The sequence below is a fragment of the Rhinichthys klamathensis genome, unplaced genomic scaffold, assembly GCF_029890125.1.
Source record: "Rhinichthys klamathensis goyatoka isolate OS25496 unplaced genomic scaffold, OSU_Roscu_1.1 h1tg000973l_1, whole genome shotgun sequence".
NCBI classification, from domain to species: domain Eukaryota; kingdom Metazoa; phylum Chordata; class Actinopteri; order Cypriniformes; family Leuciscidae; genus Rhinichthys; species Rhinichthys klamathensis.
The window spans coordinates 426428-438835 of record NW_026607285.1 but is presented as its reverse complement, the minus strand read 5'-3'; the positions used below and the strand labels follow the sequence as shown (position 1 = coordinate 438835).

At 38.2% G+C, this 12408-nt stretch overlaps 1 protein-coding gene across 1 annotated transcript; it reads left to right on the top strand.

Annotated features, from left to right (window-relative positions):
• Window positions 1–2341: 2341 nt before the first annotated feature.
• cct7 (chaperonin containing TCP1, subunit 7 (eta)) lies at window positions 2342–11601 on the top strand. The gene is made up of 11 exons (XM_056244411.1): window positions 2342–2447; window positions 3340–3493; window positions 3599–3705; window positions 4363–4541; window positions 4624–4795; window positions 5705–5869; window positions 6212–6400; window positions 8762–8859; window positions 8983–9115; window positions 10652–10858; window positions 10959–11601. Exons 1-11 carry the CDS (start codon window positions 2442–2444, stop codon window positions 11190–11192), a joined length of 1644 nt encoding a protein of 547 aa, XP_056100386.1. The 5' UTR covers window positions 2342–2441; the 3' UTR covers window positions 11193–11601.
• The last annotated feature ends 807 nt before the right edge of the window (window positions 11602–12408 follow it).

The following is a 12408-nucleotide window of genomic DNA, read 5'->3' as shown; positions in this document are numbered from 1 at the left end:
GGAACAAGAAATATGCATGAATGCACATGCACACTCTTGTCGCAAATTAAAAATCGAGCTTAACTGATTCAGTCCCGCTTTGCCAGTTCTTGGATCCAAATCACTGCACTGCTCTTTAATGTCTAAAGATGCGTGAACCCAATGCACATCCATCTCGCAGAACATTGTGTCATGTTTAAATTACTGTTTGCAGTATTCCTAGAATGGAACTATTTGGAACTACCCAGCCTTATCTCACCAATATATAGCTGGATTTCTGTGCTAGTTGGAATCATCTAGACCACATTAGGCACCCAGTGCTTGGTGGTCCATGTAATAGACTGGGAGGAAAAGATTGTCGGTGTCAAAAGCCACCAGTAGCCCTCATTCATCACTGGTGTTTGTGATTACAGCCTGAGCTCCATCGCACAGAGGACACACGTGGTATGGCCACATTAAAGGGTACAGTAAAGGAGGAGAGATTGGAAAGAGGGTTGATAATGACAGAGGGATAGAAAGGGAGAGAGAGGGCACAAAGGCCGAATGAGATCTGTGGTAGGTCTGTTTTGAGCGCTAAGGCAGGGTGCCTGAGATCTGATTTAATTTGTAAAGGTTGTCAATGAGGGCTCAGCTCTGAAGGGTTTGACTGACAATTCAAATCACATTCAGAGCGCTTCGCTTGACCAGTCTTGGCTATGCAGCACGGCAGGTTATGCTCTACTGTATATTTTTCAGAGATCTCTGTGTGTCTGGATGAGGGCTGGTGCATTTTACATATAGCGCTGAATCTTCAGCTTGTGCAGTCTCACAAATGGGTGGGTCAACTGCCATAGATGCCAGAAATATCCCAGCTAAAAGGTACCCTCCATAAGGGCGAGGCAGGGCGGGTATATATAACGTCTGATAATTACATGTGTCTAAAACAGGGAACCCTGAGAGCTCAGAGTTCAGCCACAGACTGCAGACACATCACAGGGAAACATGCGCCACCCTCACTATCCAGAACTGCTTGCAAACCACAGCAGCCTGTAGTTACACTGGGGGGGAATGATCCACATATACTGTTACATCTGAGACATCTTAAATATATAGAAAAGAACACAGTGCTTAAAACCAGGCCTTGTTGAACATGGGTGTGTGTATGCGGGAAGCAGAGAGAAAAAGAGTAGAAGTCTGAGCGTTGTTATTTGTGCTTTAAACGCTGTGACGTATATCTTAACCGTCAGCATGTTTGCCTGTTGGTTTAAATTTGCCCAGAATCGTATTGTTCTGAAGGATAATCTCTCTGTGGTCAAAAAAGAAAACGTGAATAATGTTAAGGCAATAAAAATTATAAAGCTTGCCCGGTGATAAGACAGAGGCAGACAAATGAGATAAAAATCTATATAAACTTAAAAAAATCTATAATAGGTCCATACAGGATATAAATAACAGGCACAGGTGGAAGGGGGAGTAAGACAAAAGAGAGAGATCTATAATCTGCATAAATCCCTAACATGTATGACCTCTATTCAATCTCATCCATCCCTAATCTCATATAGAGTTTATTTGATTTATTTATTTAAATGTATTAAATAAATAAATAAATACAATTTCCTTTCATAATGCAATTTTTTTATTTATTTATTTATTTATCATTGTTTGATTGTTTGTTTTTCAAGTTTGCTGTGCTGTTTTAGGTTTTTTAAATAATTTATTGTATGTAAACAAACCACATACTTTTTTTTATGTAAATTTTCATTTCATAATGCAAAACTTTTATTTATTTATTTATACTCACTTACTATTTTAGTAGGCCTATGTAAGAACAACAAATGTAAGAAACTGTGAAACTGATTAATAAACAATTAGGATAAAATATACTAAATGTCAAATAGTTTTACCACATTCTTCCTACTTCATCAATTATGTTTCCTTGTGGAAATTTAATTTTACCTTTTATATTACATATGAATTATTTATTTAGTAAATTTTAATTACTATTTTACAAAGGCATACAGTACAGCAGCAAAGCAGCCATTTTACATATTGTGGCCTGCAGGGTTAGTTTGCTTATTTTATTCCTTTACTTGTTTACTTGTAATATTATAAATAATAATACAAATTTAATAAAATAAATAAATTAATATTTAAATAAATTATTGTTATAAAATATATAATAATAACTGATACATAATTAATTAATAATTATTTGTGCAGCCACTATTTTTTATTTGTCCGTTTATTTATTTATTTATTTGTTTGTTTATTTATTTATTATGAATTAAGTTAATATATTGGGAGAGGGGGATCCTCCATCTTGGTTGCGCAGCAGGATTCAGAAACATGAAAACTGTAGTAATAGCGCCCCCTGACGGCCGTCATCAGTCCAACAACAGTCGCGTCTCGTGTTCTAGAGAGTTCTAGTTGCATTGTGGGTATCTCACCGGCACCGTCCTCCTCCTCTACACCGCAACGCAAACATGATGGTGAGTTCGCATTCATGCCTTTTACTTTCAAATCCATCGTCATCTTAGCTATTTACTCTTCTCCTAGTGTTGGGATATAAACGTCCGGAGAGAATAAAGCATAAAGGACATGGCTGAGAGATTATTTTTATTTTAAATGCGATAATACACCTAAAGTTTTACATTGATGCTAGGTAGCTTGGTTGCTAACGATTCATTCTTCTGTTTGTGGATGACAGGCAGAATTTAGAGATGTGCATTACGACGCAACGTGCAAACGATCACTTTTGTACGGCATATGTAACGTTACTCATTTACACATTTTTATTTCACAATAGTTTTTGTAGCTAAATAATGCTAAGGCTTTAGTTTAGCATCCTTTCGGTAATGGAGAAAGAGGTAGTGAACTGTTAACCGGTTACACCCTTTAATGCTGTTCGTCTCAAAAGTCACTACGATAAAACTGTGACTTTATAAAACGCTTATTTCTGATTAAAAGCCAGGCATTATTTTTTAGCACATAGTGCCACAAAGTGAGAGATATTATTAGCGCTTCTCTGTGCATGACGACATGATGTTTAACTGCAATAACTAAGTAATGAGCAGATATTACTATTTCACACATTGTAGAATTTATTTGTAAGCCCTCGCAGCGTTGTGTACAACTTACACAAATAATCAATTACATTGTCTGTACAGGAGCTGTCAAAACTCTTCCATGGTCATGGAAAACCTTGAAAAATCAGTGCATTTTCAAATATTAATTTATAGTCTTGGAAAATATTGTAGAGATTTCTATTGTAAATAAAGCAAAATTTCTTTGCTCTGCTCTTAAAAACGTTTTTTTTTTTTTTAAATGACTCAATTAATTTTGATATTGCATTGATTATGACCCTTGAATGTCTTCTCTCAGCCCACTCCAGTCATCCTCCTGAAGGAGGGCACAGACTCCTCTCAGGGGGTCCCGCAGCTCGTCAGCAACATCAATGCCTGCCAGGTTGTGGCAGAGGCTGTTAGGACCACCCTCGGCCCCCGTGGCATGGACAAGCTTGTGGTGGATAACAGAGGTAAGTCTGCTCTTCCATAAACAGGTGTTGTGTTATTGGGAAGTATTGGATATATTAGAGTAATTCTCTGCTTCATGCTGTGATTAACATGATGTTATCCTGCAGGCAAAGCCACTATTTCTAATGATGGAGCCACAATTCTGAAACTTCTGGAAGTTGTACACCCTGCAGCCAAGACTCTGGTAGACATTGCCAGATCTCAGGATGCTGAGGTAAGATTTCCTCTGTGTCTGCACATTTAGTCTGCTTTGAAAGGAAATGGTTCTGGTTGGGAACCGAAAATCGTGTTAGTGTTTTTGAAAAATACCGGAACCGTGCGAAATTCCTAAGTTTAGGTTCTGGTGCGATGTGTGGGCGAAGTGCTAGGAGCTTATTCTTTAATAGCGACATCTCACCTCATGAATATTAAAATAGTAATTAATGCACTGGCCCTCACGATACTCATACGTTTTGCGTCAGATATCAACGCAGAGAGAGAGAGAGTATAAAGAGATAATAGAGCTGCACGATTAAATTTAAACGATCTTGATTCAAACACCCACGCAATCTTATTCATAAATGACAAATACTTCACACCGGAACATTCAAATCTGCTCGCTCTGTCGTTGACCCAGAGAGAGCAGTTGTCAATATATTGAAACTGCATTACTTTCACAGTCTTTTCAACCACTCGTGTACTTTTACGCAGTGTATGCAAACATGTACGGAGAACTCAAAGAAAAAACTTCTCCGTTTTAAGCTTATCGTTGTCGTGTAAACGTACCCTTAATTAGAACTTGATATGGAGCAAGTTGTGCTCAAATTGCGCAATTATATTTTAACTAGTTAAATACATTTAAATGTATCCTCAACATTCTTTGTTTATTCAGGTTGGTGACGGCACCACCTCAGTGACTCTGCTTGCTGCTGAGTTTCTGAAGCAGTTGAAGCCGTACGTGGAGGAAGGGCTTCACCCCCAGACCATCATCAGAGCTTTCCGCATCGCCACCCTGCTTGCCGTCAAAAAGATCACAGAAATCGCTGTTACCGTCAAAAGGGATGACGAGCAGTGAGTCCAGACCCTGTGTGATATTCCATAGGCATGTGTTAGTGTCACAGATGTGATCATTAGTCCTCTCTTGCCACCACAGGGAACAAAGGAGGTTGTTGGAGAAGTGTGCATCTACGGCTTTGAACTCAAAGCTGATCGCAGGACAGAAGGATTTCTTCTCCAAGATGGTGGTGGATGCAGTGATGATGCTGGACGATCTGCTGCCTTTGAAGATGATTGGAGTGAAGAAGGTCCAGGGTGGAGCTCTGGAGGTGAGAGGGAGCTGTGCTCTAGATTTAAAGGAATTTTTGCATATCCATAAAGGAAATCAGCATATTCAAATAAGGAAAAATGATTTCATAAAGAAAATCTGCAAAAATATTCAGACAAGCTAATCAATGTCTTCAAGATTACTAATGCTACAGGCAGGTTTATTTTTTTTTGCTGATCCGAAAAATGATCCGATCCGTGGCTCAAAAACCGTAAATTATCCGAAATGTGAATTTTGTGATCCGTTCCACCACTAGTCATTACAACTTAGAGTCTGGACACGTCTTTTCACACATTTTAGGACACTAGGCATCATACATTTTCTTACATTGCAAATTGTTACAGGGAAAAAAAAGAGGTTCAATGGATCACAAAACTCACGGTTCGGATCATATTACAGTTTTCGAGACACAGAGGGGATAATGTTTCGGATCAGCAAGAAAAATGGTAATGGGGGGGTAGTAATAATAAGGAAAAAAATACTATTTACAAGCATAGATAAATATAAAACTATAGAATTCAAGTACAGAAATGTAATAATTAGGCCTAAATATGAAATAACACTATAGTATTTGCTGTATAAATTAAAAGTAATTAATCTTTGTTAAAGAATTTTGTTTTTTGATTAACATTAATGACATAGACAGCAGCAGGTAGCCTATTTATAGGCTGCTGTCACTTTAAGACCAATGCACTGATCCTTTTTAATGATACATTTCTTTCTCAACCGTTAACGTTCACCCAATGGTTTAAAATTGCTTGAATGTGTAAATTGGCAAAACAAAAAACGTTCAATCTGTGATAGTTAAACTGCAATTCGTTACAAAGGTTCTCTCTTCTTACAAATTGCAGCTCTTAGAAGGATCTTGCAGATCTTAAATTTACACTCTTTTGTTTTTGCTGTCTATCAGGAATCTCAGCTTGTGGCTGGTGTTGCATTCAAGAAGACCTTCTCCTATGCTGGCTTTGAGATGCAGCCCAAGCGCTATGTGAACCCAAAGATCGCACTGCTCAACATTGAGCTGGAGTTGAAGGCAGAGAAGGACAATGCTGAGGTTCGCGTGAACTCTGTGGAGGTCAGTGCTGCTCTTCACTGTCACAGGTTTTCTAATGTACTTGTCAAGTATATTCCTTTTAATTTTTGAATAACGAAAGGACTGGGCCATGAGCAGCTCGGGTTCAAGAAGGATTGAAACAGTTACTGATGGTGTAGTTGTCATTTTAACCTGGAGCGATGTTTTAACTGAAGTGGCAAAATCTGATTTCTGTAGCTTCTACAAGTTATTTTATTGAAGTGATACTAACTAGCGCTAAAGTCCGCAAGCCAATATTTTCTGTAACAGATTCTTATTTCAGTAAACCATCAGGGCCCATGTAAACAAAGTTGAATCCCCTCGTGTTTATGTGGCTGTTTGCAGGAATATCAGGCCATTGTTGATGCTGAATGGAACATTCTGTACGATAAGCTGGAGAAGATCTACAAATCTGGCGCTAAAGTGGTGCTGTCTAAGCTGCCCATCGGAGATGTGGCCACACAATACTTTGCAGACAGAGATCTGTTCTGTGCAGGCCGTGTTGTGGAGGAAGATCTCAAGAGAACCATGATGGTATGATTGTGTATCAGTACATCTGTCATGATTTAATTCCAGTCTGTGTTTATATTGAGTAAACAGTCATTTCTGGGTTTCTTTTAGCATTGTAATAAAGCATTACAGTAATGCTGTATTTTTCAGGCCAACCTGAAAGTTAGCATCACCCTGTTTCTCTTGACAAAACCCAATTGGGTTAATCCCTTTTGGATTATTGCAGAAATTAGCTCATGACCAACACAAGTTTGATTCTTGCACGTTTTGGTCATCATGATAAAATTGACAACTTATGTGAATTTTAAAGAATAAATAGAATCTCCTGAAGTAAACAGCTAAACATAGGCTATAAATGAACTACACCATGGTCGCATGACCATCACCACTGTTAAGCTTTTAGTCTTAGACTTATTTCTGGTATTTAACTAAAAAACCCATTGACTAAGGACGATGGAACTAGAAGTGCTTCCGTTTTTTCTGGGTTTTGGCTAGAGATGTGCCGATACCCTTTTTCCCTTCCCGATTCCGATACCTGGACTCAGGGTATTGGCCGATACCGAGTACTGATCCGATACCTGGGTCTGTATAGTATCTATACAGCTGCAATTCATACTAGCACTGTATGAATTGCTAGAATTATTTTATGGTGTGCTTCAGACTTATCCCTTAATTAAACATGAACAAATACATAGTGAACTAGAGTATTTTTATTTTGTGACATACATTTCACAGCAATATATTATTTATCTTTCTTAAGTGAAAAAGAACTTAAAATGCAGCCACACATCTAATACTGTAAACTGAAAAAAGGTATTTTTGATTTACAATATATAACTGTATAAAAAAAGTGCAACAAATAAATCTAGGAATCTAAAAAAAATAATTATGAATAATATAAGAAAATTATCTCTTTATAATTTAAGGTCCATAAACAGTTTTGTTAAATAAACGGCATTTCAGTTTTGACATCGGCTGGTCATCCAGAATAATAAACGTAATAACTTACATGTTGTCGGTTATATTTACCGTTCGTTGGCTGTCTTTTGAAAACATTTCTCTTCGTTTGAATGAAGCTTTCAGAGATTGTTGATTCTGGCGCGGCTCATCCTTCTCTGCCCTTGCCTTTGTGTAATCGTGTTCTGCGGGGTTACTCGGTGTTACTTGAAGTTGCTAATACTTGTTCCACCCCTCGAAATTGCAGTATGGCATATGAGACATGTCGCCGTTTTACTAGCTGGTTGTCCAGTCTGAAAAACTGCTAAACAGCGGACATACTGCAGGGCGCACGCGCGTTTTCTTCTTCGCTGCTCTAAACAGTAGTTGCTTGTGTGGCAACAGCACGACTTCCCGTGTCGCCACAAGCAACCACTGTTTAGAGCAGCAAAGAAGAATTGAGCTCCGATTTGCAGCGTTACGCAAAGCTAGCGTGTATAACTAGTTATTGTTTAAGAAAATGGTATCGGATCGGTACGTGGATAGAAGTACTCGCCGATACCGATGCCAGAATTTTTATTGGTATCGGCGGCATTTCCGATACTAGTATCGGAATCGGAACAACTCTAGTTTTGGCCTATAAAAATGTGTCATCCTTGCAGAACTCTGTAGTGTTATTGTGAGTAATTTTAATGACCGATATCTGTTCCCTTATGCACATGGAATGATGTTTTGGTCCTGATGTATTGGTGACCATGCAGTTGTTAAAGGGTAACTCAACCCCTGGTCAGAGCCTGACTCCACCCACTGGCAATATTTGAAAAATGCTGGAAAAGTGGGCAGAGTCCAGAGGAGGGGGTGCGTGCACCTGAGCAGGATCAACTTTATGACTCTCTATGGGCTTCTCCCTTGACTTTATCCCTCCACGTCCCCCGATTGCCCGCGAGCTTCTCCTCCTGTCTATACGGTAATTTTCTACTGTGCGACAGAGAGTCGTGTGGTTATGACGCAATCGTTAGCCTATTTTTACAAAAACTGCTTCTACAGGGCCATAACGTAAGATACAAGATAATGGAGCCTTTTATACATTGTCGTGTTTCTTTAGAAATAAACAATGGAGAAATGGAGTCTTTAAACGCCTCAGATGTAAAGTTATTCTCTGTCAAAGTGACAACAAAATGAACGGGAGTCAATGGAATGCTAACAGCAGGTGATGGCTTGCTTAACCAATGGCGGCCCCCAGGGAGGCTTCAGTTTCCGTCTGGTGGATTACCCCCTTGCTTTTTACACCATATATTGTAGAATTAAAACAATTTAAAACCAAATGTCAAAAAATGTACTCGAATCAATGAACAGCATTAATAAAGCCCCAGTCTTACAGATCATTAACTAAAAAAAGTTGTTTTAGGGTTTAGTTACCCTTTAAAGCAGTTGTATTGTGTCCTCCAGGCCTGTGGCGGCTCGATTCAGACCAGTGTTGGTGCCCTGACTGATGATGTGCTTGGACTGTGTGAGCTCTTTGAAGAAGTGCAGGTTGGAGGAGAAAGGTATGTTTTATTTCTTTTTACGTTAATACAAGATGTAATTATGTCCATAACACGAGAGATTTTAATTTGATAAATTATTTCACATAAACATTTTCCATACTAACGATGTGTATTCCATTACAGATACAATGTCTTTAAAGGCTGCCCGAAAGCCAAGACCTGCACCTTCATCCTGAGGGGCGGAGCAGAGCAGTTCATGGAAGAGACAGAGCGCTCACTGCACGATGCCATCATGATTGTGCGCAGAGCGATCAAGGTGGGGAAAACTTAAGCATCTCTTGCTACAGATTATTACAACTGCAGATTTGATCTTATCCTTGATTTCCTTTGGCTAGTTAGTAGGTCTTGTGGGGAAAGACTGCTGAAAACATTGTATTAAGATAACACTTCAAATTAGCATTAAAATCTTAAAAATTATGACGCATTTTGTCTTATCAGCCAAATCAAAGCTATTTTTGCAATGCATGTTACAGGGTAAACAAATAGCTGTTGTCTCTTTTAAGAAGGCATTTGGCTGTTGATTGAAACGCAGGACTTACATTCCTACAACCACTATATTGAGTTTCTCCCATTAATTTGTTTCCCCGAATTGTCCATCTCCTTCGCATTACATTCAGCTGATATGAGTTTACAGAAATGATCAAATGCTCAATTATGTACTACTAAACATGTACAGTTAATAATAATAAAAACATGAATTCAGAGGGATGCTAATGAATTCAGATTAGGGGTGGAACGGTACGGGCGTCACGGTTCGGTGCACGAATTTACACAGAGAATACACGGTATAAAAATAAATAAAACTCGCGTGCAAATTAATTAATGTAATGCGGAACTACTGTTAGATATGCGGGTTCTTTAGGGACACATAATCTGTACCATCGGCTTAGCTCTAAGCAGGCGTTCACTTCAAACGTTGGCTTTATACGCGCGTCCTATTCGCTTTGGACTAGCGTCGAACTAGACGCGATAGACGCGAATTTGACGCTCTATTCGCGTTTGGTGTCACCGCATAATGAACAGGCTGCAGGATTTCTTTATACAGAAATCAATTATTTATAATTCAGATGATAATAATGTTACATTGTTAATTAATAATGTTAATTAAAATTAAGGAAAACAAATATATTGATCTGAAATATAGCAAATTAATTTGAAATTAATTCAGGTACAATTACCAAACATATCGCAAGGTCTTTTTGTCTTTTTATTAATTTAATGAATTAACTAATTATATAAAACTATTGTCAGTGCACTACAAATAAACTGGTTCTATGCCTTAATAAAACTTATTTAAAAAATACAATGCCTTCTGCGTTTTTGTTTTGCTTTTCCCTCCATTGTACCGAAATCGTACCGAACCGTGATGTCTGTACTGTTCCACCCCTAATTCAGATGGATGCTGATTCCCAATGTATAGTGAGCTGAATGACATGCAAGAGCACTAATGTCCTCATTAACTCTTACCTGCCATTGATGGAATTTTCGATTCCACATTTCCCTGACAAAAAGGAAAAATTCTCTGATTATTTATTTTTTTATGAAAATTGCCCTCAAATATTGATTTAAAGAAAGCATGAAGCTAGAATACACCTCACGATATATTCAAATATGTTCAAATATGCTTACAACAAAATGTTCTGGTGCCCATGAAATTGTGCAAAATGATCAAAAATGCTGGTAGGGAATCATGACATGCTGACATTTCAGAAAGTTTTAAGAACTGCCAGCAGGGGGAGACAAATTGAAATATATAAATGTATATTAACTGGCTCCTATTTCCCCATGACAGAATGACTCAATTGTTGCTGGAGGTGGCGCTATTGAGATGGAGCTTTCGAAGTATCTGAGGGATTATTCTAGAACAATTCCTGGGAAGCAGCAGCTGCTGATCGGAGCCTATGCCAAAGCCCTGGAGATTATTCCCAGACAGCTGTGTGACAATGCAGGCTTTGATGCTACCAATATCCTAAATAAACTGAGGGCCAAGCATGCACAGGTAGCTACACAAGTCATTCTTGATCATGTTAATTTAATGTCATGTTTTTATGTAATGTCAATGTTGTAATGTACATTTGCATAATCTCCCTCTCCTCTAGGGTGGCATGTGGTATGGAGTGGACATAAATAATGAAGACATAGCGGATAACTTCCAAGCGTGTGTATGGGAGCCCTCTGTTGTGCGTATCAATGCCCTGACCGCTGCCTCTGAGGCCGCGTGCCTCATCCTCTCAGTAGATGAGACCATCAAGAACCCTCGCTCCTCTGCTGACGGCCCTTCAGCATCTGCTGGCAGAGGAAGAGGTCGTGGTAGACCCCAACATGCCCACTAATCCACACCCATCCAGCAGTGTCTTGGGCAGAGCCTCTGGACTTTCAGAAGGTCAAAACAAATGCTGTCCACTTATAGGGCCTTGATTTGTTTCTTTGACCTGTTTTGTTACTCCCTGGCCCCACTAAATCCATGCATTTCTGTTTACAAAGGCTTAAACAGAATAAAATGTCATTTTTGGTAACTGTTCTAGATCGATGGGGATTGAATCATCTGTTGGAGATTTGAATGTTGTTTTGCCATAGTCTGAGAACACACGCAAACCATACACGCACTCAAAAAAGTGGTCAGTTTGTAGATCTGTATAAGCACTGATATAATGCAGGCTCTCTGCTGTGATACGTTCCTGTGTTGGTCATTCGGTGGAACTATTTATTGGTCCAATTAAAATCAGTACTTTTGCTTCTCAACATTTGTGAGTTTTTCTTCTTTCAGTCATGAGTGAAGTGATTATACATCAAATCAGGGAAACATTATACGAAAAATAACTTTATTTCCAGTCATTGTGATTAGAATACCAAGAGTTTCACAGACATTGTGTTGTGTGATTTAACCCCTAGCTTGATTCCCTTATGTCGATCTGATGTTCAGCATATTTGATAGGAAATTTAACATCTTTGAAGTTTGAGGGGGAAAAAATACAATCCCTTTGGGTTTCTTATGTCCTGATAGATGAAAAGCCAACAACATTGCTTTTACAAAAAAGATGTGAATGATGTGAAAAAGAATGATATTTCAAATGTCATTGATAAATGTTATAATTAAAAGTGTATACCAGGCACATATAAAAGAAAAAAAAGAAACTTATAGACAGGCTTAAACGTTTAGACCTGGAATAATTTAAAGTCTAGAGAGGTAGTGTTTCATTGACTTAAGCAATTTTAATTGTGCTGGAAGAACAACCTAAAAGTCCCTTAAAAGATTTTTCATGCAGCAAATAAGTAAAAGTATGATTACAACCAGGCAGGAAATAAAATGTCTACAAATCGCATTTGAAAATATAACTACCTGTTTTGTACCTAGGAAATCAGAAAACTAAATTTCTCTGCTAACCAAACTCCTTAACATCATTCCAAATGATTACACTTCCTCTTCTTACCTCCAGGTGGTGCAACCATAATTTATAAACAAGATCTGTCTTGATACAAGTGTAAAATGAATACATTTTGGTTATAGAGTATATGTTTACAAAAATAAAAATTAAGTGGCTTTATTTG